At 41.2% G+C, this 23856-nt stretch overlaps 1 protein-coding gene across 5 annotated transcripts in view; it reads left to right on the forward strand.

The window, feature by feature from the left end:
* The window catches only part of LOC120727443 (dipeptidyl aminopeptidase-like protein 6), a 93627-nt gene that overhangs the window by 35082 nt on the left and 34689 nt on the right, over positions 1 to 23856 (forward strand). For 3 of the 5 annotated variants that reach the window (XM_040021687.1, XM_040021688.1, XM_040021684.1), the window contains one exon: positions 23724 to 23838. In XM_040021687.1, coding sequence (XP_039877621.1) covers positions 23724 to 23838 — 115 coding nt within the window. Of the gene's footprint in view, positions 1 to 9483; positions 10326 to 23723; positions 23839 to 23856 lie in introns of those variants that run through there. The other 2 variants (XM_040021686.1, XM_040021685.1) reach the window with 2 other exon arrangements.

Genomic DNA, 23856 nt, shown 5'->3' on the forward strand with positions numbered 1-23856 from the left:
GCTCATATCCACCTAACAGATCTCAACTCTATATATGCATCTTTTTTTCCTTTCCCCCCCCAATTAGAACAATCTCTAAAAGCCTCTGTGATAAAAGGGGAAATGCTTGTGATCTCTTTTCACATATCGGGTTAAGACACTGATGACAATGCTCCAGTTAGATGTGTCTAAGATACCTAAAAACAAATGTAATAATGGCAAACTATGGTTTTGAATTATGCATTATTATTACTGCATAACTTGCAGGCTCGGGCCTTAGAGATGGATGCGCATAAAGCAAAAATCAAAACTCTTTTTGCTTCAATCAGAATTTTGTTTTGCACAGTTGTGCTTCGTTTGAATGCATGACCTTCAGTCTACAGACTTTAACACTGGAAGGCTGCATTCACATTTTAACTGCAGAGTTAAATAGAGAAACACCGGATTTTAAGAGTACTTGGGTATTCTTGGAGTTTTTGAGATATTTCTTATGGTAATAATAAGAAATATGTATTGCAGGAAAAAGCATCGCTGGGTGTCTTATAAATGGACCACTGAGATCTAGTGTGAGAACTCAATTAGCATTGCATCGTGCGCCTCCATTATTGGCAACCTTAGTGCTGTAAAACTGTTTCCCTCAATTCTCTCCAGGGTTGCAATTTTCTCCTGGAAGAGTCCAGTTTTAGTCGTCAAGGCAGTTACTTTTTGTCAGAAAGTGATGTGTAAAGATCTTCTTTTTTTCCTGTTTGGATTTTGGAGGCATTTCCTGAGAAGCTTGCTCCAGACTGCCCGGCGGTGTGTTGCAGAGACACAATAATCGTTTTTCCTCAGGAGAAATTCATGGGTTTAAAGTTTTGATGTGCAGCTAGCAGAGCGCTGTCAGCTGTTTAGGTTCACAAAAGCAAAATACTTTGGTTTGCTGTGCATGAAAAATATATGAAATATATATATATATATACTTTATTAGGAAGACATCTAAACAGAGTACAACAGTGTATAATAAAGCCAGGCTCTGATTCCTTTTTATGACATTGCACTGTGAAAAGTTTAGGAATAAAATGTTCTACATATCATTTAACATTTCAATGTTAAACGAACAAACCCTTATATAACCTTCAGAGCAGAGACTGGAATAAAACTGGATGGTTCAGCTTGAACTGTGACCCTGTTTGTTTTGACCTCTGATTCTGGTTTATGTAATATTCTGAGGGTAAGATTCTGTTCCTAGTTTCTATACTTGTGATCCCTCTGTTTAATATTTGTATTCTTTGTTTTGTTATCCAGCTGTTAGGTTTCTGTCATCGTCCCTTCTCCTGTTTTCTCTGTCCTCTTGTGTTTAGTTTCCTGTGTTAGTATTAGGTGTCTCCCTGTGCAGTGAGTCGTGTCTCAATGTTTATTTGGCTTTGTTTCCCAGTCATGTCTCTATGTGTCTATCTGATTTCTCTGTGCTCTTGCCCTTGCGCTCTGTATGTAGTCAGCTTGAGTCTCAGTGTGTGTCTCTTATTTTGTCAGTCCCTCATCCTGTCTGCATTATGTTCTCTTCTGCTTCCCCTGCCTCATTAGTCAGACTGTGTTCAGCTGTGTTCCCCGGGTGTTTCCTCTCTGCACTGATTCCCTATTCTGTATATATGTCTGTGTCCCCTTCTGTCATTCTCACGATCTCCCTCATCCTCATCCAAATTTCAGTTTCCTTGCAACTGTTTACATTAAGACAATTATTTCTTGTATAACAAGTTTTCTGAAATTTTAACATCACATATGCAAATGATACAACCACTCATTAAACACTCACCTGTTTGAATTCATGTCAAAAAGACACTTCTTACGAGAAACATGGTCTGGAAGCTTCTCAAAATTGACCCGAGTGGTTGTTTTTACAGTATTGTCTCACCTGAAACTGTCTTGGAGGCGCTCTCTGCATAATCTAAAACTTGACGTTTTCAGCATTCAACAGGAATCAGCAAGGTGGTGGGAGGATGCGCTGACCTCGTTAATGTTTTATTGGATTTGGTGTAAATGCCAGCAGCCAATAAGGGGGAAAAAACAAGAGGTCAGCTTGCAAAAGCAAACGCAAGTAATAGATAATAAACTAATACTATTTATAATATAGCCATTTCAAATTTAACTTGCTGCAGAGGACTGCACATTATGAAAACTTTGAAAGTTTCCAGCTTTAAAAATGCTAAACACGTAATATATTTGTTTAAAAAACCACCACAGGCTCAGTGTCAGGGAGTAATGCGAACCAAATGATGCTGTTGTCATAAGTTAACAAGTGAGTTTATTGGAGGGGTAGCCTTCTCAGAAAAACACTCAAGTATTGATGAGGGTCAAAGAATTAGGTCCAGAGGCTAAGGAATCATTCAAAGTTAATGTAATTTTTTTTCTCCCCGTGTGTTTTAATGTCTCCAACCAATTCAAGACAAGACAATAGTAGATTAATTGTTTCCCCCAGAAAGCCTTCTCTTGGTAAAAGACCAATAATGAATCTGATTAAAGACTTGAAGACTTGTTAATTACCACTCTGTTATGTCCAGACAGTGAAAAACTGCCTGTGCCTACAGTCTGAAAACTTCTGTGCCTTTCATCACTCTGTATGGAGGCGTGTTTTCTCAGGACTGAATTGATGACCCTTAAGTACAGTAACGATCCGTGATGAACTGCTGCCCGCACGGCATCTCTATCCTTAACCTGTGATTTGTGGCTGCTGCATGGCAGGCAGGAACCGTGATGCAGACAGCAGTATTTACAGTAAGCGAGGCAGGTGTGCTGCCAGTTGGACAGCTGAAGGAGTCACGGCAGGCCGGAGGGCGTTGGGGGCATGACTGATGATTGAGCCGGGCATGCTGGCAGCTGGCAGGTCAGCTGAGTGGAAACAGCTTGTTCCTAAATCAGCCGCCCTCACTGATTGATGGGGTTTTACTGGAAACCCGCATAATGAGCAGATTAAAAAATATGGTTCAAAAAGTTTTGTTTTCATTGAAGTAGATAATTTATTTTTTTTAATATATTCCTGAAGTCCCCTTTAGACACTCCTCTCCCCTTCAGACAAGATACCCAAAATCAAGCCAATTTATTTGATTTGTTCGATATTTTCCTTTAGTTAAGGAGACCAGCTTACGCTTGATAAGATACACCATGTCTTTATTTCTTCTCGTTTGGGACGCTGTAATTCTCCTCATCTCCATTAACTATAAGTAAATTACTTGCCTTCAGCTCCAGCTGTCTCAGGGATTTAAACACGCAGTTGGGAATCAGATCGTACCATTCCCATTTGTGCATCATTACACTCAAAGTTCTACACTCGATTTAAAACTTTTGCTTTTAAGGCTTTTTATAATCACACAGAGTAAGATTGCTGATATATTGCTGTCTTGTGAGCCGCAGTTTGATATCTGCGCTCTCCCTGCTGTTCAAATCACTCAGCTTTACCTTAGGTGCCCAGGATTTTTCAGTCTGTCTTTGCTTTTGCATTTTCTAAGTCAACTCAGTCTCTTTTGGGTTGCTGCATAAAACTTCCTGAAGGCTTTCCATGAAGTAAAAAGAAGCTCTCTATCTTATTTCATTGTTATTTTTTTATGCTCCTCGTTGGTTTTCATTATAACGACTCCTATAAATTATTGTCTACAGTTTTTTGTTTTAAAGTGAGTCGCTTTGTAAATGTACTCACAAAAACTACATTATAATCTTTCTGTTTTTCATGCGTTAACTAGATTTAGAAAGCCTTTATTGTCCCAGAGGAGGAAAAAGATTGTAACAGTAAACAGTTTAATATAGAAACAAGCCAATGCAAGCTCTGCAAATACCAGGCAGGCTGGGACACCGGCTGACATGTCATAGCAGGGCAGAGGTTGAAGATAAATGTCTTCTTTTTAGATAGGTTTTATCTAAAGTGCTTAAAAATATAGAATAAAAAAACACTTAAGTCTAAAATAGGCTAAATACTTTTACTATATTCAGCACAAGTATACAAGTAAAAGGTTCTGGACGTGTGCACGGGCCACAAGCTGAAACATGTTTGTCAGACAATAACATTTTTCTTTGTAATACAAGTTTTAATGGAAATTTTACATCTTGGCCACAGTGACATGCTTTGTCTTTCTATAATCCTCTTTTACAAGACAAACTGAAACCCCCTGAACAGCTACCCTGAGGTACCCTTGAGCAAGGTACCATCCCCACACGCTGCTCCCCGGGCGCTGCACTGGTGGCTGCCCACTGCTTCACTGAGTGAATGGGTTAAATGCAGAGAAGAATTTCCCCACGGGGATCAATAAAAGTGTAAATTATTATTATTATCATTATTATTATTATTATTATTATTAATCAGATCTCAAAATGTTATCTTTTGCATTTTATGCTCCTCTCATTATTGTATCCTGTGAGAATGGCACGTAGATAACTTATCCTTATTCTGTGGAGGTATGTAATAACGACAGGAGAGGTCTCTGTGTCTCACTCCAACTTTATTAACTGACTCTCAGAACTTCACATATATTGAGCGCCAAAATCTCCACCCCAACACTTCCCTTCAACTTGGGTGTGAGTGGAGCCACCTGGTGGTCCGCCACACATACCCCCCCCTGAACACACAGTTAGGTCTCTATTCAGTCCAGGACCCTGGGTCTAAGCAAACGACCCGAACGACTGAACCTGGGAGGGAGAGAACAGGCAGAGGAAGGTCCATCCCGTGAACGAGGCTGGTGAAGGCGAGCAGGAAAGGCAGGAGGAGGCTCAAACGCCGGTGGTCCGGGGGTAGTCCTGGGGGGAAAACCAGAGTCTGTCAACCCCATCGAAGGAGGGCGGCCACGGCGAGGGGCCTGGGCCGGCACTACATTACTGTCCGGAAGAACATGTGTTCGCTACAGGGGTCACCAATGTGGAGGTATGTAATAACGACAGGAGAGGTCTCTGTGTCTCACTCCAACTTTATTAACTGACTCTCAGAACTTCACATATATTGAGCGCCAAAATCTCCACCCCAACACTTCCCTTCAACTTGGGTGTGAGTGGAGCCACCTGGTGGTCCGCCACACTTCTTTTATTATTCTTTGCAAAAAGCCCTGCAGCCTGCTGTTGTGCTCTGTATTGTAGTTTTACAGCCTGTTTGTGTACATCAGTTTATTTCAAATTTCCACAACATTTAAAAAAAAGATTTTAATTCATTTTGCAACAGCAGTCTGCATGAAATAATAACCAGAAACATCTTATCTACCTCCCATGGTCACAGGATATAATCAGAACATTACATGTAAAAGTGTGCAGACAAGTGTAATATCTTGTAATAGAAGATAGCATAAAGACAAAGCATGATGTGATGGAGCCTTCCATTCAACCAGGTCAGCTTAACATAGACAAAGAGCAGAATCCTAAAAATTTTCCATCATTGTATACAGAAAATACGCTCACGCTGCAACTGGCTGAGATTCAAATGAAGGTTTTTTGATCTCAGCTGTAAAGTTTCAGGAGTTCATCTTGCACAGTTTCCATGTTATAATGTTGACAACGTCTGAATACAGACAGATAGGCTGAGATACACCTGCCAAAACTCAATTTGTGGAGGTTCCCGGTACTCTAAGAATCTCCAGGAGCACATTTTGTAGTGATGACAGGTGCAAGCTCTCTGGATGAAAACAATATCGGTTACAATATCAAGCTGGTAAAATATGAGTATAAAACATTAATAACGCTACAGCAGCTAGAAAAAGTACATCAGCCTCTGAGTTTGCTCCTCTCTGAAACACTTTACGCTAAATGTTTAGATTTGCAGAGGCTGTGTTTTGTTGCAAAGCTGTTGTGTTGTTTTGCGTTAGATTACGCAGATGTTTGTGTTATTGTGTGTGTCCCCTGTTCATCAACATAGTGCTGCTGTGCTTTCTTTGCACTAGAACAAAAACCCCTTGGGGATGCATTTATGCAAACACATGGTAGATAATGGTTTTCTGCCTTTTTTTCTATGGCTGTGGCCTTTTCAGGCTTTCTGCTGTGCTGCTTGGCCTGCGGAGAGAGTTCAGCTGATAATGATCGTTTATCCAACAAAACTGCCCTGGCCTTTGCTAGGCGGCCTCATCTCTTGCTCTTCTTCCTGTTCTCTTCGGTCTTAAGTGACAGGCTGATGGCTGTGCTCATTGGCAGAGGTGGACAAGCACTTTATTAACTCTCCAAAATCCCCTGCAACATATTTTCTTCCTCTCTAAACTACAGTTTTTAATACAATAAGCACAATTTCTGTGAAAAAATCCTCAATATTGATTAGTCTTTAAGGTGTTGGACAAGTAGTGATCACTGGGGGGCACTAGCATGCAGTTGAAGGCTTTCACAGCGTTTATTGACTGTTAAATGAATGGCACTTTGTGGGTCTTGTAGAAAGAAAAGGAAAGCTTTGCCAGTAATATAAGCAAAGATACATTTACTGCTTGAAGCTTTTTCGAAGGGCTATTGTAGACAAAGTGCAGCCTATATGAGTAACTGCTAAATGAGTAAAATATGAATGGATTTAATGTCAGTTAACTAATAGAAACTGACTAATAGGTGAGCCTTGTTTTTAAAAAAGAAACAGGGTCCACTGGCGTGCTCTGACCCTAAATGGCTCCACTTTGTTTGGTTTCTCCAATTAAACCTGATCCTGTGTTGTTTCATCGAATGTGTTGTGATCAATCGCCATAGCCTTCACCGCGTTTGAGTCTCATCTCTTGTTTGTTAGAGCTCTGCTGGTCGAATGAGCACTCTGCGTTTAACGCTGTTTATCTTGTAAATTGTTTCCTGTTGCTTCTCGCGTCTGCTAAAAACTTTTAAAAATTTAGTGCAGCTAATTGTTAGGAAATTGCTTCCCCTTCCTCTTCCTCCTGATCTTTTCACTGAGCAGCTGTGGAAAGCCTGTGAATGAAAACAGATAATAAAGGCAGGACAGAGACTGTCACACACTGAGGATTAAATCGTAAACAGGCTTTCCGCTCTTGTGTCAGTGGAGCTGTCCACGGGCCGTGGTGCTGAAACCATTCTTGGCAGTGAGCTGGTTGTGCGGCTCCCTCGGGCCGTGTGAGGCGCTGTGCGATGACAGCAGGACCAAAATGCTGTGTTTGGTACTATCTGTGTTTAGTCCCACCATCCAGCCAGAAAGATCTGAGCTTCATTTTGCAGCACTGTGAAAATTTATCATTGTGTCCAACCACTTTGTCTCTACACTTGCTTCAGCGTGTTTAATTTCTTCCATTTTTCCATCTTCACTTTGGGCAGGTAGCATTTTACATTCTCTAGAGCTGGTCCGTTTATCTGCTTTAAATTTTTCTGTTGCTGCAGACTGGATGGTTTTTACTGACACAGTGATGCACAGATCTGAGCTTACTCAAAAAAAACCCTCACTGCGTAACAGATTTAAGTAAACATGACCAAGGAATTAATTTTGTTGATAAATACAATAGTTATCGGTGATCCCAGCTTATAGTCGAAACTCTTGAAATACACAAAGGAGTAAACTGTGACCAGCAGACAGATCTAAGATATCACAACAACATTCCCTTTAAGATGCTTTAAGGTAAGATAAATACCTAATAACAGAGAAAACACCCCAATAATCAAACAACCCCCTTTGAGCAAACACTTGGCGACAGTGGGAAGGAAAAACTCCCTTTAAACAGGAAGAAATCTCTCAAGAACCAGTCTCAGGGAGGGACAGCCATCTGCCAAGGCAGGATAAAAGACACGCTGTGGAAGAGCACACGACATTAATAATAACTAATGATTAAATGCAGAGTGGCGTGTAAATGCATAGTGAGTGAAGAAGAAGAAGAACGCCCAGTGCGCTCAGTGCCATCATTTGGCATGCAGAAATAATTATTTGTGAAGTATTAAACCTCATAGTTATTTCTGTTGTGGTACCTCATACACAGCATGATTTTTAACAGTGAATATGATGATTCTCAGGGCCCAGATATTTGGATTAAGTGAATCCTTGAAGATTTTAGTCCAAAGATCTGAAGAAATTCTCCAGCTGAGCACGAGACTCCTTCAAGTGTAATCAGTACTGTTGCATTTTTTCCTGATCTCACAGCCAACACACAAATTCCCAAATTCCCCAAATTTCCAAGTAAGCAAAACAGATCTAAGTGTAGAATATCCCTGAATGCATGGTGTATTTCTTAATGGTTACCTTAGCAAAAGCAGTCAACAATAAGTATTAATATTATGATTTTATATGCTTTTGAAACTTTGCATGTTTACTTTGATCTTTAGAGTTTGCTCTGCTCATTCTTGTTAATGTATTGATGCACAGATTGCAGAAAGATAACATGCCATTTCCTCGCTTGTAAACAAGCAATAATTAGCCCTTAAGGCTGCAACAAGACCGCTGATGAAAACATTGTATCAACTAGAGAATCTTTCCCTCATTCTCGTACGCAGGCTGTGTCAGTGACTCGTATCGCTGACTTTTTTTGGTGTGTGTTTCTCTTTTACTGGGATTGTTCAGTTCCTTTCCCCCCAGCAGATGATCGGTTCAAAAGGCCAAGAGGCCTGCACAGACTGTGCATGACTTCAGAAGAAACTGTCTCTCCAGCACGAGAGCGCCCTGCGTGCGTGCGTGTGCGCGGCTGTGTGTGTTTTCATGTGTGCGGCACAAATAGGCAGACAAGCTGTGCTAACAAGAATGTGGATTGTGTGTGCTCGCAGAGATGTGGCGCACGGTGAGAAAGTTACAGTATAAACAATGTTTTGTCAGGAACCGAGACTATTTCTGCTCGATGTGGGAGGACGATATAACACTGCTTCTCAAGAGCGAGGCCAGCAGCAAGCCTTTGTTTTATTGGCAGACAGTACAGCAGCGGTGGCAGTACACTGGAGCGAATATGATTTTTATGGCTATAGACGCTCTATGCAAATCCATTCCCTAAACTGCAATGTAGATAGCATTAACAGCCATGAGTGTATTCAAGCTTTAGTAAGATAGGAGCACCAATCCTATCTGAAAAGAGTCCACGCTTATAACTGAAAGTATTTTGTTCTTCTCGCATTGATTCTTGTTTCCATTTCCTGTATAATGGACTTGCCAGTAATAATGAGTGCCCGCAGTGATGTGATACAAGCTGACAGGTCTCCATATTATCAGTTGCTGCAAGCTCAGAGCTGAGCAGAGAGGAGTCTGGTGAGACTAAATATAGGCCCAGGTGGAAGGACAAAACCTTGAGCTCCCCTCTACAGTCTGCAAGGAAAGAAAAGGAGCAGTGCAGTGTTTTTGTGTGTTTTTATTGTCTAATACATTTCCTTATACGAATAAATAGTCTGCAGTCAACCGGATTCACAAAGGGGTTAAAATACAGAAATGACCTGTTTTGCAGGGGGATGGGGGGGGGGTTATGTTGTTGATGTCCACATTTTAATAAATCCAGCCCTTTTTGGTCACTTAAAATACACACACACACACACACACACATATATATATATATATATATATTTATTTATTTATTTATTGTTTACTGCAATTTCTGCTGCCTTCTTGGGCCGATCTCTCTTGCAAAATGTCATCGAGAGTTTTACATGCATAAATAAATATATTAAAAAAATTGATTGCAGCTTCTACCTCTGACAGAAATGTTCTTTCTGCCTTAAAATGACTTGATATCATTCACGAGAGATATTTTTTGACACGTTTCACAGATTTTAATCCAATTAATCATTTACATCACGTTAAATACCGACAATTATATGTTGGCAAATACCGGAAATCACTTTTTGGCACAGCAGCTGGTGGCATAGCTCGGTTGTTTCCGTTTCCACTGCAGAGAGGTCCAGCCTGGTGGTGCTAAGTTCTGCAAAGAAGTCAATTTGACCTTTTTTGGTTTTTATTTTGGTTAACCTGAAACTTCCTCTAAATTGACAATTTCTTCAAATAAGAGACCCGCAAGTAGCGCCGAGTCTAATTAACTGAAAAGAATCATGTAGTTTTTTTTTTTTATTTTATTTACATTTTTAAGCACATCCAGCTGTCGTGGATGACACCACTCCCGCTCCGAGGTAAACCGAACCTCCCACATGGCAGCGGTCCACAGATTTCTGCACGTCAGCTGCTGAACTTTGCGCCGTCTGCACCCACGGTATCTCTGCGTTATTCTAGCAAATCACTCGTGGATAGCCTCGAACACTTTACGCGCATTCTCACTCTCTCCCTCTCTCTCTCTCTCTCTCGGTGTGCTCCCCCTCTTTTCTCCGCTTCATTTTTTCTGCACCTGTCAGCAGCGGACGTGTGCGCGGCTCTTCTCTCCCCTTTTTCTTCTTGATTTGGCGTCATGACTTCGGCAAAAGACGCCGCTAACGGGCCGGGGAAAGTGGCTCAGCATCAGCAGCAGGATCAGGTAGGTCTTCAGGGGAGCTGACTCCTAATTGTTCCGCTCCTTGTCTTTCGGAAGCAGCGGAGGCGCAAACAGTTTTTTTTTTCTTCACGAAAATCAAAGAAACATATTCGAAACAGCCTGGCTTTCTATTAGATTGCATGTTATCTGTCTGCGTGTATGTGTGTTTCTGTGTGTTTGACTCACGAATCAGCAGCTGGAAAAGCTTTTGAGTGCTGCAGTTTGAATGTATGCTGCCTCCTTCTAAACTTCTGCCTAAATATTGAATGAGCTCCTATTGAAACCTCAGCCCACAGGTGTAGCTTCTATAATGGAACCTGTTGGTGTCCTGTTTTCATTAACAGTTTAACAGCTTCTGGTGACAGCACAGAGTTTTTAGGAATGTTTGGTTGTGTTTGTGTGTGTGTCTGTAGAGGGGGGTGTTCAGTTGACAAAATCATGCATTTTGCATGTGAGCAACTGTGTGTGCCGGAGAAAAAAATGGAAAGAAACAGAATGCGAGAGAGTAGGCGTTAATTGCTCTGTGTTCTGTTAACTAATTCAGATTAAATTGTGCTCAGTATGAGGCTATAGGGAACACTGTGAGGTGATGTAATGGCACACACACACACACACACACACACACTACTTGTGAGTTTACATAACTGAGCTTCTGGCATTGATGGCATAATTCAGGTTGAAAAGTGCTTCACCAAAATCAGCTCGTTTGGCGTATGGAGCAGAAACATGTCGACAATAAAACTAGTTGCATAACAGCTGTTCATTGTTTTGTTTTTTTGGCTCAAATGCAGCACTGAATACACAAGACTCATAATAAAGGTTAATTTCACTGAGGTGATGAGGGTTATTTACTGTGACTGCTGACTGGTCAGCGCGTAATGAAGTGTAGCATCTGTAAAAGTGGAACTCATCTGACTGCTTCCTGTGCCTCAACTTGCATGAAGTTTCTTTTCTCGTCTCTCCAGTGCAGTCACAGCACCGTTGAATATTTTAGGTGTAAAGTGTTTATTTTTGCGTCGCATTCATACATTTATAAAAGCGAGAGTGCGGAGTCGACAGCGGTACAGCAGATCTTTAACCGTGAAATCAGATCAATTTTTTTTTAAAAGAAGAAAGAGACAGAGAGAGCGTGTGAGCTCTTTTGAAGGTTGAGAGGAAGTCGGGCGTCAGACGTGAAAAAAGGAGAGCTCGGAAAGCGAAAGGCACATGGGCTCATCTGCACATCACTGCAACTCACATAATACACAGCTATCACACGCACAAGCGGCAAACGTTTCACTTTTGTTGAAGAAAGGAGCGGTATGTCTTTATTCCCATCCAGCGATTTCTATATGCGACCGGCCTCGACTTGCTTTGTTTCTCTGTGCAAAACACTTTGCACGAGACAACAGCAGGCAGCATACTTCCTGCTTGGATGGGAAGCTTGGAAAATATAACGCTGACTGTGTAGCTCCAACAGTGACCTTGCTCGTTGGAAATATCAGCTTCAAATGCGAATGCCCGCCTGTGTGTCTGCTCTTTAATGGTGCGGAGACAGAGGCAGAGAGATAAAGATATCATAGCAGAGGAAGTAGCGTGCAGGGAGCAAACACATCTGAGATTTGAACACTGTCTGTAATGCAGGCTGTGCACTGCATCCATACAGCCTTAATAAAACTTGTATAGGGGAATAGGTGGAAACTTTTTCTCTCTCTTTAAAAAAACCAAAAAAACAAAAGCTGCCTTCATTAGGAAAGTCGTTACACGCCCAGGAAATGTACCTACATGCTCTTTATCTGACACGCCATGATTATTGCTCTCTTTTGTTGAGCATCACTGCAACACTCTCGCATCATTGATTATCATGATGGTTTGAAGGCGCCGCACAAATTTGCCACTGCACAATATTTTTTTTGTTTCATGCCTCCTCCATTACTGTACTTGCTGTTGTTCAATGCTATTGGTTATTGTGTTGTTCAAGGTAGCAGGGCTGTAATTTAAACCACAAGTACCCATCCAGAGGGGCGGGGGGGGGGAATCAAAGGTGATGTGCAGGGGAAAAAAGAGAACCTGTTACCAGGTGAATTAAATGAGTACACAAACGTCATTAAATGAAATTTCAATGCTGCAGATTTTATTTTTTCCTGATTCCTTATCATATTAGGTCCTTATTTTTCTGCAGGTAATTATTCTGAAAGAAGACGAGCTGTCCTCTTTTTCCTCTTAACTGAAAATGGATTTAATTTTCAGGAGCATATTTAAAGAGAAAGCATTCAATTTGAAAAAGGGGGATTTTAAAAAACAGCAAGGGGCACTTCCAGCTGATCTATTCTCCAGTGATTCCACTTCAGTCACGCTGTTGTGTGCAACAGTTCTTCTGATGATTGAAAGATAGCCGAGCCAGTTTTGTTCAGAGGCAGGCAGCGATTTGAGTCCTCTCAAAAAACCCATCTTAACCTCCATCTTCCCCTCGTCCCTAGTGGATAGAGTCGGGGAGTTTTAATGCTTTATCATTTTTACTTTTCTCATCTCCTCCCCAGTTTCTGTTATCCATTCCAACAAAAACAAATGAAGAGGCACACGCAGACGAGAATATACTTTTTTATATCTCTGCTTTTGTTTTTTTTCTGTGCGCCTGAAAACAACGCCCATTTCCCACTTTGTCCCGAGGCGTCTTCTTATCGTTGAGGCGTACAGAAATTATTTATTCTTTGCAGACTGGATTTCCTCCCCATCTGTCTTGTGAATTTTTTTTTCCAGACTATTAACATGAGGATGGGTCACCCAGGAAATCAGTGCACCTTCAATCATAGCAATACTGTAAGCCTCTTTACCTTGATGTAGTTTTTAGTTCTGGGGAAACATTAAAGTTTCCCGCTCACTCCCAACCGGTCACAGCAGATGGCCACCTGTCCCCGAGCCTGGTTCTGCTGGATGTTTCTTCCTGTTAAAAAGGAGGGTTTTTTCTCCCCACTGTCGCCAAGTGTTTGTTCATAAGGGGTCCGATGATTGTTGGTGTTTTCTCTGTAATGTTACAATAAAAGTGCTTTGAGGCGACTGTTGTTGTGATTTAGTGCTATAATAAAATTGAATTAAATCATTGCCTGCAATCATTTTTCAATATTTGGCTCATTTCTGGGATCTCTAGTGTGCATGTAGTGAGGAAGAAGCTGGCAGTGTAGCAACAAGGTCTTTATAAAGGCCACAGAAGGCTTCAGTGACTTCAAGTAAATCAAAAGCAGCAAAATGAGGAGAAGCGAGACTACAAAGCAGCGACATGCTAAAGCAGCTTAGGCCTGAGTAGCACTGGTTTAGGCACCTGTCGATGACCGGATGGCAAATGGTTGGTGGTAAACTAAACACTGAGTGTGACGCAAATCAGAAACGGAGACGGCTTTCAAAATTCAAAATTGAGCCATTTGAACTGTTTTGGTTGCAGAGCTAAAGCACAACTTTTACTTTGAAGGGGAACTGTCTGTGTTTCCAGTTTGTTTTGCACTTTTCAGTTTCTCTGCCGCTTGCTGAGTAGTTTGCGAGTGTTTGTAGGTAAATCCGTTTGTAGGTAAACTTCCGTGCAGACTATTGGTGACCGCAGCAATCTGCTACCAGTTTCACGACTGCGTCCAACTTCAAACAACTTCCAGTTAGAAAGGAGCAACCTTTCCTTTGTGACTGGTGTTTACCAAATGATCTTTGGCTGGTCTCTAGGCCAGTGTGCCTGGGGTCTGAAATAACACACACTAGGATGTGTAGAAGGCCTGATGTGGGGTCTGCCAGGACTGTAGGATGAACTTGACTTTGTGGCCTCCCTTCACATTTACCTGTCACATTCATAGATGGTGAAGTTTCTCAGTCTCGTTTCTATTTTCACAAGAAAGAAAATCCACCTGGAGAGAGCTAGTGCACAAATGAGCAAAAATAATGAGGTAAACTTGTTGTTCTTATGCCAAAATACAAGAAACAGAAATGCTGGAACCTTATTTTTAAATTGTTTGGCACACTTTGCACTGTTTACGTAATTTTTGCTGAATCTCTGCAACAGTTTTGATTGTCAAGTAGAGAAGACTTCTCTGTGATGTTGCTGTTTAGTGCCTACTGTAAGCTGTAGATGAGTCGATGGATACGTAATTTGCTTTTTGGGGGGTTTAACTTGGAGTATAGTTGCACAGCATTTCATCTCAGAACATGTGTGTTTTTAAGCCATGTTTCTAACTTTGTGTGCAAGATAAAGAGTCTTAAAGATAAGAATCGCTTATCTGGACTGCCACTCATAATAAGATGAGCGCGGCCCTTACGTTACTTCTAAATGAGTGGCTGGCTGGGTGTAATATAATTTAAGACGGTCAACATACACAGTGCTGTTGCCTGCAAAGACTGAAGTGTCTAGACCACGGAAGAATAAAAGTACCTCATCAGTTACTGAATAATTTATCCCCAGGTGAACACAGATAATGGCATAAAAGCCAGCAGCATAAATCATTTAATATAGTTTTGACTTGTTGTGAAAGAACCACTCAGTGCACTTGTCTTCTTCTCACTTACCACTCCAGTATATCATTGGTGTCGCTAATACTACTGCCATGCCATCGCAACTACAACCGCTGCCACTCACAGAAAATAAGTAGGTCAAAAGTTTTTGGTCCAGAGCTGTACGGGTCCAAGTTTTTATACTAAGAATGGCTCCAATGATCTTTTCCCTCATCTCTATAAAAGCATTTAACCTTTTTATGTTGTTTTTTTGCGGTTTTAAATTCTCTCATTTTATGGTTTGTTATACTCTCCCCCCATTTTCGAGTTACGCTGCAGCTGCACCCAGCTGTACACCATCAGCTCATCAGCACCAAATGGTAGAAAGACAAAGTTAGCACTGAGATGGTGAACATTAATCAGTGAAGCAGCCAGGGACGTTTGCTGAAAACATTCTCTGGGGATTGGAGCGCCTTGCGAGCTGAGGGTCATCTTACAGATGGAGACGTTTGCTAAGTTTTTGCAGCTCTGCTACAGTAGCTTAGTCATATTATTAGATTCTCATCAGTGAAGAAGCACAAACGCTAAAGCTGTCTACAAAGCTGAAAAGAGAATAAGGTGCAGCAGAGCTTGTCAGTTTAACCAGCCAAGTTTCTTTATTCTTCTGTAGTGCCGACAAAAGGCGACCGAAACGATACAAAAGTTTTAACATGTTAAATTGTGGCTGCGAGAGAAACGACCCAAAGACTTTGTTGCAAAGAATTTTCCTAACAGAGATGTAACGTAGCCCTACTTATCATTAATTTCACATCTAAGGACCAATTTATTACAATTCAAAAGCTTTTCCAGTTGCTGTTATAGTTGCTAGTAATTAATTTGACATTATTTTTTTGACTGCACAGGCCTGTTTCACACCAGGACTCTAATCAGCTCTGCTGTCTTTATAAACATCAAATAATAAAGAAAGCCAAAGGCGGCTGTGGTTAAAAACAAAGTTAAATTAGGAGAATTTTCCATGTTTTCGGTGTTTTGGATCACAAAGTCATGCACAAACAGAGAGATGTTTTCAGAGTATTGCGGCCCAAGACTCTTGCTTCACTCCTTTTCTATACAGTAACTTTACTCTCAATGTAAGTTCATGCTTCCTTTTTACTTTAATTCACCTACTTTGATTGTCTGTGTTATATAGAATAGCTCCCACAGTTTGATTCTCGTGAGTAGGATTGTCACGATGCCAGAATTTCAAACTGGAGTCCGATAACCATACTGGTTGGTGCAAATGTATTTGGCTGCAGCCCTGTTTATTTCCTTTGCTTCTGGTGACTTGGCAGCATATTATTGTTGCTGATCAAATAGAGTTGTTAATTTTGGCTGCTGCTGTCTGTCTACTTGTGGGTAGACTTTTGTCAGCTTCAATCTGGGGCTTTAGGAGAACAGTTTAGACACAAATAATTGTGGTGTGCTGTTAAGTTAACGCGGTTTATTGACGTTACAGACCTATTAATACTTCAGTACTGCTGTTGAAACAGGAGCTTTATTGATGAGGACAGGGATTTGGGTTTTTTAAGATGCTTCAGCAAGTTTTTCGTGCTATTGTTCGGCTGGCAGCGAGGGGAAGAGCAGTGTGTGAAGTTTTGTGTCAGCTGGAAGAGGCAAAGATGCCACTGTTGGTATTAAAACTGTTGCAAATGAGTATCTAGTCTGATTATATGATTGTAATTTTTTTTGCAACTTCCTACTTTACCTCAAAACTGCTCTCATGTTTTCAGAGGTATAAAAAGTACTCTGGTTATCTTTGGCCATGACTGAGCGCGCTTCTTCTTAATGTTTTGATTACGTGTGCTGACTTATGTGCCCCTGGTTCTAAATACTAAAGAAGTGGCCTAACTCCTGTTCTCTTATCACATCCACAGCCAGGTTACTGTATGTCATCTAAACAGCCTGTTGTTTTCCTTTGTTTCAGTTGAGTTGCAGTTCAAAAAGGACAAAGGCTGGACGGGCACATTGAGGCTGGTGTCCTACTATTCATGAGCCAAAAGCCAGCTGGCATGAATTCTTAATCTCACTCGTGAATGGCCATGATTTATTGATGCTGTTCCAGAGGAAAAGTTTCCCCCTATGTCCAAAGGCTACTGCTTCACTCTGAAGTTTTACTGTCCTGAGACAGCGACTACATTACAGTGAAAGGATACATTGAGTTTCAAACATCTACATTCCCTTGTTTCCTTTTCCCCCTAAATCCTAGGTTAATTTCTCAAGCCCCTTGTTTCCCACATGGCAGTCAGTGGTAATATTAGTCCCTGCTGTACTGTACCAGCGAGCACCATCTTCACTGCAAATCTGACTCAAACAGCTCTCTTGGTTCCCTTGGAAACCAGGTGCTCAAAGATCAGGAAAGATCCATTTCACACTTCAGCAGCGAGCAGAGAGACAAAGAGATGCTTAGACAAAGGGAAAGTGGGAGGGAGAGAGGATTAGAGAGAGAGAGAGAGCGGTAGGGGGGTAAAGGGAGCTTGACCTTAAAAGATGCCTTCTTTTTACAGCCCCTTTGTCTCGAAACAGAATGGAAATAGCAACAAATAGATCGGGAAAAATTCTTGTTGCGTCCTCTCTCTTGGGGTTTTCTGTCTTTTTAGAGATGCCAGTATGGGAATGGGTTTATTTAGATGTGTGTCTGTAGAGAAGAGGGTGGAAATGGCTGCAGTTCTAATTTATTGATGCAGCTTTTATTGTTATCAGCTGTAAGGCATGCATGTGTGCTCTTCACACACAGACTAACAGAAGGAGATGGCCTAATGCAGAGAGCCAGCCTGCATCTGAAATGCTGCTAAAGGTCAAGATTTCCACTTATACACAGATGCACTTTTTCACTTGTTAAGAGCTTTCCAGAAAACTCAACATCTCCCGCAAACTCCTACAGTTTGCTATATTCTTAAACACGTTGAACACCCGGGAAAAGAAACCATGCATCTAAGGTTAGATTCTATATATCTCTGTAGGGTTTGTTTTCTGGAAACTGTGGTGATAATTGTCATGCATTTTTATGTAAGTGAATTAGAGTGGAGCTCTCTGTTCTGTGGTTGAGTAGGTGGGTGAAGCGTCGAGCGTTTTAAACAGGGATAAAGCACTCTGCACAGTTAAAGCAATCAGAGCTGAGACACTTTAATAACAGTGGGCTGTATGAGAGAGCAGCTCTATTTTAAAATACATGCTCTTAATGCTCTTAACTAAATAAATGTATACAACATAGAAGCTCATGCTGATGATCCTAACAGAAATGACAATAACTTAGTTATTCTGAAACAAGTCCTTACTGGTTTATACCCTCATTTTATTATATATACATATTCTACTGATCGTATATCAAATATCTAACCAGTCATTCACATGGCAGCAATTCAATGCATTTAGTCATGTAGACGAGGCCAAAAAAACCTGTTGAGGTTCAAATTGAGCCTGAAAATAAGGAGAAAAGGTGATTTTGAACATTTTATGGTTTATTTATTTCAGAAACTGCTGATCTGCTGGGATTTTTCTCACAAAGTCATCTCTAGGGTTTACAGCGACTGGTCTGAAAAAGGGAAAATGTCCAGTGAGCGGTAAATCTCTGTGTGGAAATGCCTAGTCAGAGGTCAGAGGTTAAAGAAAAATGGCCACACTGTTTGGAGCTGATAGGAAAGCTATAGCAACTAAAAAAAAAGACTCATTACAACCAAGGTATGCAGAAAAGTATCTCAGAATGTACAACATGTTAAACCTTGAGATCGTGCCGCTATAACAAGGCTGCAGTACGAGCAACCTTCATGAAAATAATCATGGCAAAGCATTTAAACAGACATTATTAACACAATTGTACATGTAAAAACATGTTAGTCATATTGCTTAATCGTGTCTGGCGATTAAGGACCCTGGAAAGTACTTCATACCTTCCTTGCCCACAAGCGACTTCTTGGCTTTAAATATATTTTCTCCTCCTGCTGGTAATGCAATTTCTGCATCAGTGTCTATTTCATGCTTTGGCGAGGCAAAGCATGAAATGGACACGATGGACTGGCGTGTCTATTACATGCTTTGCCATGATACTGGGTTGGGCTACAGCAGCAGCAGCAGATCACATCAGATTACAGTACTATCAGCAACTAAGCATCATTTAAAAATCACAGCCTGTCTGAAAATTGTTGCTCGCCACCTCCATCTCTTTATGAGGACAGTGTACTCATCTTCTGATGGCTGCTTCCAGCAGGAAAGTGCACCATGTCACGAAGCTCAAATCATCTCAAACAAGTTTCTTCAACATGGCAATGAATTCACTGTACGCAAATGGCCTTCACAGTCCCCACAAAGTGCACTGGTAATATCGTCTTTAGACTGGGAGCTTTGAGCTTTTTCTAAACCTAAACCTAAGCAAATGTTGTACCATGAACTCCTTCGTCCAGGTCGAATGTTGATGTGTTTCTGTAGCCTGCCTACCTCTGAATGTGAACCTTTTTGCTCTTTCAAAGTGAAAGCAGCCATATAGGTCTTTAAGAAACACTTTTATAATCACTAAATCAAAAGACCCATTCATTTTAAACAAGACATACTCAGATTTACTACTATAAGACAGAAAAAAACACTAAAAGATGGTAAAACCTGTTCTGTAGTGAGTTATGGTTACGTTTTTACAAACCACAGCATTGAATAAATATGTACTTTATGTAATACAGTACACAAGTTTCACAGCTCTGAGGTGGAAATGCATTCATCTAATAAATTCAGACAGATAAAGGCCATCTCGTATTGGTAAATGTTCAGTACAGCTTCTTACAGCGTTGAGTAGCTTTGAGGCTCACCCTCAGTAAGTGCACTACTAATGCTCACCTTGTTGCAGTGGCTTTGTTGAATGGGCGTTTTAAACAGCTGTGACAGCTGTTTTGACGGCTCTGTTGTCCACCGTGTAGCACAATAAACATCGATCTGATCTTAGTCAGGTCGGTGTTATGCATCCAGAAATATTGACATACCACTTTAATGGTGGCAACCGTTTCAACCTGAGCTGTTTTAATTTTTTAATTTTTTATTTATATATTTTTACGTGAAGAAGGCAAACGTCCAGCAGTCTTTGATTGTCTATTGATCAAGATTGCGGAAAAGCTCTTTGACTCGTAATTGAATGTTCGACTGTCTGTTTACAGAAACTGCCATCCTGGAAGGAAGCTGCTGCTCCTGTTTGTCAAATCATATGTATTCTGCAATTGCACTAGCCCACAGGACCTGTGGGAGATGCATTTGTGATAGAAATGGCGCTCTGCTGTCATTATAGCTGCATTTGTCATAGGTGGAAGAATTGCTGTAACTAAATGTCATAGTGTTTTGAAATATTGTGATGGGAGATTTTTTTTCCCTTACTTTCCCAATTTTAGCCAAATTACATTGGCTCCCTGTTAAATATCGTATAGATTTTAAAATTCTTTTGTTCACTTTTAATATTTTGAATAATTTAGCGCCCAGTTATCTTTCTGATTTATTCCATTCATACAATCCCAACAGAGCACTTAGATCGTCCAACCACAGGCTCCTAGCACAACCTAGGACTCGAATGAAGTCGAGAGGCGACCGGGCCTTTGCATCCGTGGCACCCAGACTCTGGAATAACCTCCCCGTTCATATTCGCACTGCCGAGTCTATCCAGTCTTTTAAATTACGTCTTAAAACTTATTTTTTTACTTTGGCTTTTGATTCTGTCTAGTTGGCTGTTTTAGCGTGTTGCGTTGTTACCTATTGTTTGTTGTCCTCTTTTATTGTTTGTTTTAACTGTCTCATGTTTTTATTGACTGTGAAGCACTATGGTCAACACTGTTGTTTTAATATGTGCTATATAAATAAATTTTGATTGATTGATTGATTACTTTGTTATGTTGATTATTTCCAAATGCCACGTGTATTGATTGATGTGTTACGCTGGATTGGATCCTGTTACATTTTTCGCACAGATACACAGACAACTCTATGAAGTGAAAAGTTAGCAGTTGCTGAAAGGAGGTCATTATCAGAAAAGCTGGTCGGAGCATCAGCGCCTTTTATTTCTGGCTTGGTCAGAAGTCTGAAGCAATTGCAGATTTCGTGTCTTTCCTATTGGGGCGAGATAACACAGGGAGATTAATATCTTATGAACCCAGCATACGACTCCATACACGCTGTTGTGAAAATCCTTACCTCTGCAGCAATGCATCAGCTTATTGATGTGCCTGCTGTTTTTCTATATGTACTCACTGCCTTCGCTATTGATTTGCTTTGCTGTGAGACAAACTGTGCAGAGACAGTAGGTGCGCAAGCAAAGTAAATACACACAGGTGCCGTACAAACAGGATCATTTTAAACATTTACTGTATCGTAACTTGCTAAAGTCTTCAAATATATAAGAAGCGCTGTCTCTGCTCACCAGTTGAGCTGTCTGCTTCTCTCTCCCGTGTACACGCACCCCTCATTAACTCGTGAGTGGTTCACTGAGCCCCTCCGTACCGTATAACCACTCTCCTGACTGCAGGCAGAGAGAGACCAGGGCTAATTGGTAACATGGTTATGAGCAGCTGGACTGATACGGGTGGCTGAAGCTGCTCACTTGTCTCACTGACTGTGACCAGAGGCATTAATGTGCAAATGTGCGTGTCTGTTTGTGCGGCCACATAGCTGGCAAGCATGATGCACGGAAATCATATCTGGCTGCAACTTCTAACCTCGACCCTTCAACACGCTGGATGCAATAGAGTAGAGCGATACCCTAATGGGTCGCTTCAGAGCCTTCACTTTACACACTTCAATTACAATTAAATTAATATAACTTTGCACACCAGTATATTAGCAATAACCCATAATTATAGTGTTAAAGCATGTTTTTGACCAGAATTTAGAAATTCTAGCAGTTAATTGGTCATCAGCACGTGTCGGGTCAGACTGCTCAGTGCTCAGAGAAACTGCAAAATAACCAGGAGCTACATCTCAGAATCTGCAGGCCTCAGTTAGCATGTTTAATGTTAAAGTTCATGACAGCACAATTAGAAAAAGACTGAACAAGTATGTCTTGTTTGGAAGGGTTTCTAGGAGGAAGCTGCTTCTCTCTAAAAAGAACCTGGCAGCACAGCTTTAGTTTGCAAAGCTGCATCTGAATAAATCTCAAGACCTCTGGAACTACTTGACCTCTGAAAACCATATCAGTGTAAGGCCCTCATACCACCTGTCAAGCATATTGTTGATCATTGAGTTGACCATAAACTCCTCTGTTCCAGAGTCAAAAGCTTGTCCAAAACCAGGTCATGCAACAGTACATGAGTCAAGGTGTTACTTTGGTCCAGACCTCAATCTGATCTGAATGCGCATCAACAAATGGCCACATACCTCAATGAACTGAAGCGATGCTGTAAGGGCGAAGGGGCACAGTTGCTCCACAATAATGTGAGAAACAAGTCATACAGAAAATGATTACTTCAAGTTATTGTTGCTAAAGATGGTTATTCAGAGGACTGCATGTGTGCACCTGTAAAACCTCACTCTCACAGTTCATTTCTCTCTGCCACCGTCTGCTGAAGGAAAAAAAGGCGATAGTGCCTTTGTTTTCCATAATATCTTCCTCTGTGTTTAAATGGTAAATGGTCAAATAACTGGAGCAGCTATGGAAACTCTGCCCTGTACGAGAGTGAGAAGGTTGGTGAGGAGATGGGCTGTGGTAGTTATTTTATTGATTGCTTCCATTTCTGTAAAAGTCACACAGTGTGCCACTGGACTGAAAACAGCAAGCTCTTTTAGAAAGTCGCAGGTCTCTTTTTTCTGCTTACACAGACCTGCAACTGTAACACTGATTCACCTTTGGCACAACACTGACCCAAGACATACTGCCAGGACAATGCAAAGTCATGACTATCCAGAAGGGCCTAGCCTGAGCTTTAAGTCTTGTGGGGAGACCTAAAGATGGCGTGCAAGTCAGTAAAAGGCTTATTTTAAATGACAAATTTTAGTTTTTGAGTTTCAATAAACTGAAAAATAGAGTTTTAAATATACAGCATACTAAAGTGCAAAAAACAAAACCCCCAAAGTTGGACACTAATTTCTAAAAGGATCTATGTGTCAGATGATGACATTTCTAAATAGTCTAATCGGTCTTGAAAATGGAAATATTTGACATGTGTGCCCGGCAAGCGAAGTTACCCCCCAATCTTAAAGGCAGAGTGAGTGAAAGACAGCTCCGAGTTCAGGAGGTTAGCACTCATCTGCAGTTATTCCAGAAAACTGTCTGTTCCTGTTGCTTTCTAATGGACGCAGTGTGTCAAGAGGCGGTTGATGGCGCGTGCTTGTGCCGGCAAATCACACAGTAAAGCCACTCGAGGGCTTTTACATTGAAATACTTGAAGATGTGTTTTTGATTGTTGGTCAGTCTTCTCACTGCTGCATGCTGCACTTTTGCACTTAAAGTGTTTTGTGTGTCCTGTGGATTTTTGCAGTACGTGCGTTTCAAACAGTGTTGATTAGCCATCTACCATCTGCTGGGCTCCGTGAGGAGAGCAGCTCATTATTCTGCCTGTTGTGTCTGTGTTGAAGCCGTAGCGCCGCTCCAGCTATCAGGCGAAGCTGCGGGGACTCTTCGTATACGAGCAGCGGGGAGCAACTGGATGATGCGCTGTTACTGCACACAAGTGGCTGAGTTGTCAGCATCTGTCTGACAGAATGAGCTGTCCTCCGGCCAATCTCTGCCTCCAACTGTGACAGTACAAATAGTTCTTTTTTTATTTATGATGAGGTGAACTCTAAACCATTGTACAAAAAATACAGTCACCTGAATGTCGTTGCACAGCATCTTCTACAGTGAAGTAGAATTGTAGCACTGGAAGTACTTTATTTGCTGCCTATGGGTGCTTGATAGGTGGTATTTTTTCGCTTCTGTTTGTTTTTGCCTCATTGTAATGTAATATTTATGTTTTTCAGGACCTTGTTGGCAGCGCCCCACCTCAGAGGAACTGGAAGGGAATAGCCATAGCCCTGCTGGTCATCCTGATCATCTGTTCTCTGATTGTCACCTCTGTTATCCTGCTCAGCCCTGGTGTGTATAGCCCTCTAG

This window comes from Simochromis diagramma, unplaced genomic scaffold (assembly GCF_900408965.1).
Source record: "Simochromis diagramma unplaced genomic scaffold, fSimDia1.1 OVJJ01000205.1, whole genome shotgun sequence".
NCBI classification, from domain to species: Eukaryota; Metazoa; Chordata; class Actinopteri; order Cichliformes; family Cichlidae; genus Simochromis; species Simochromis diagramma.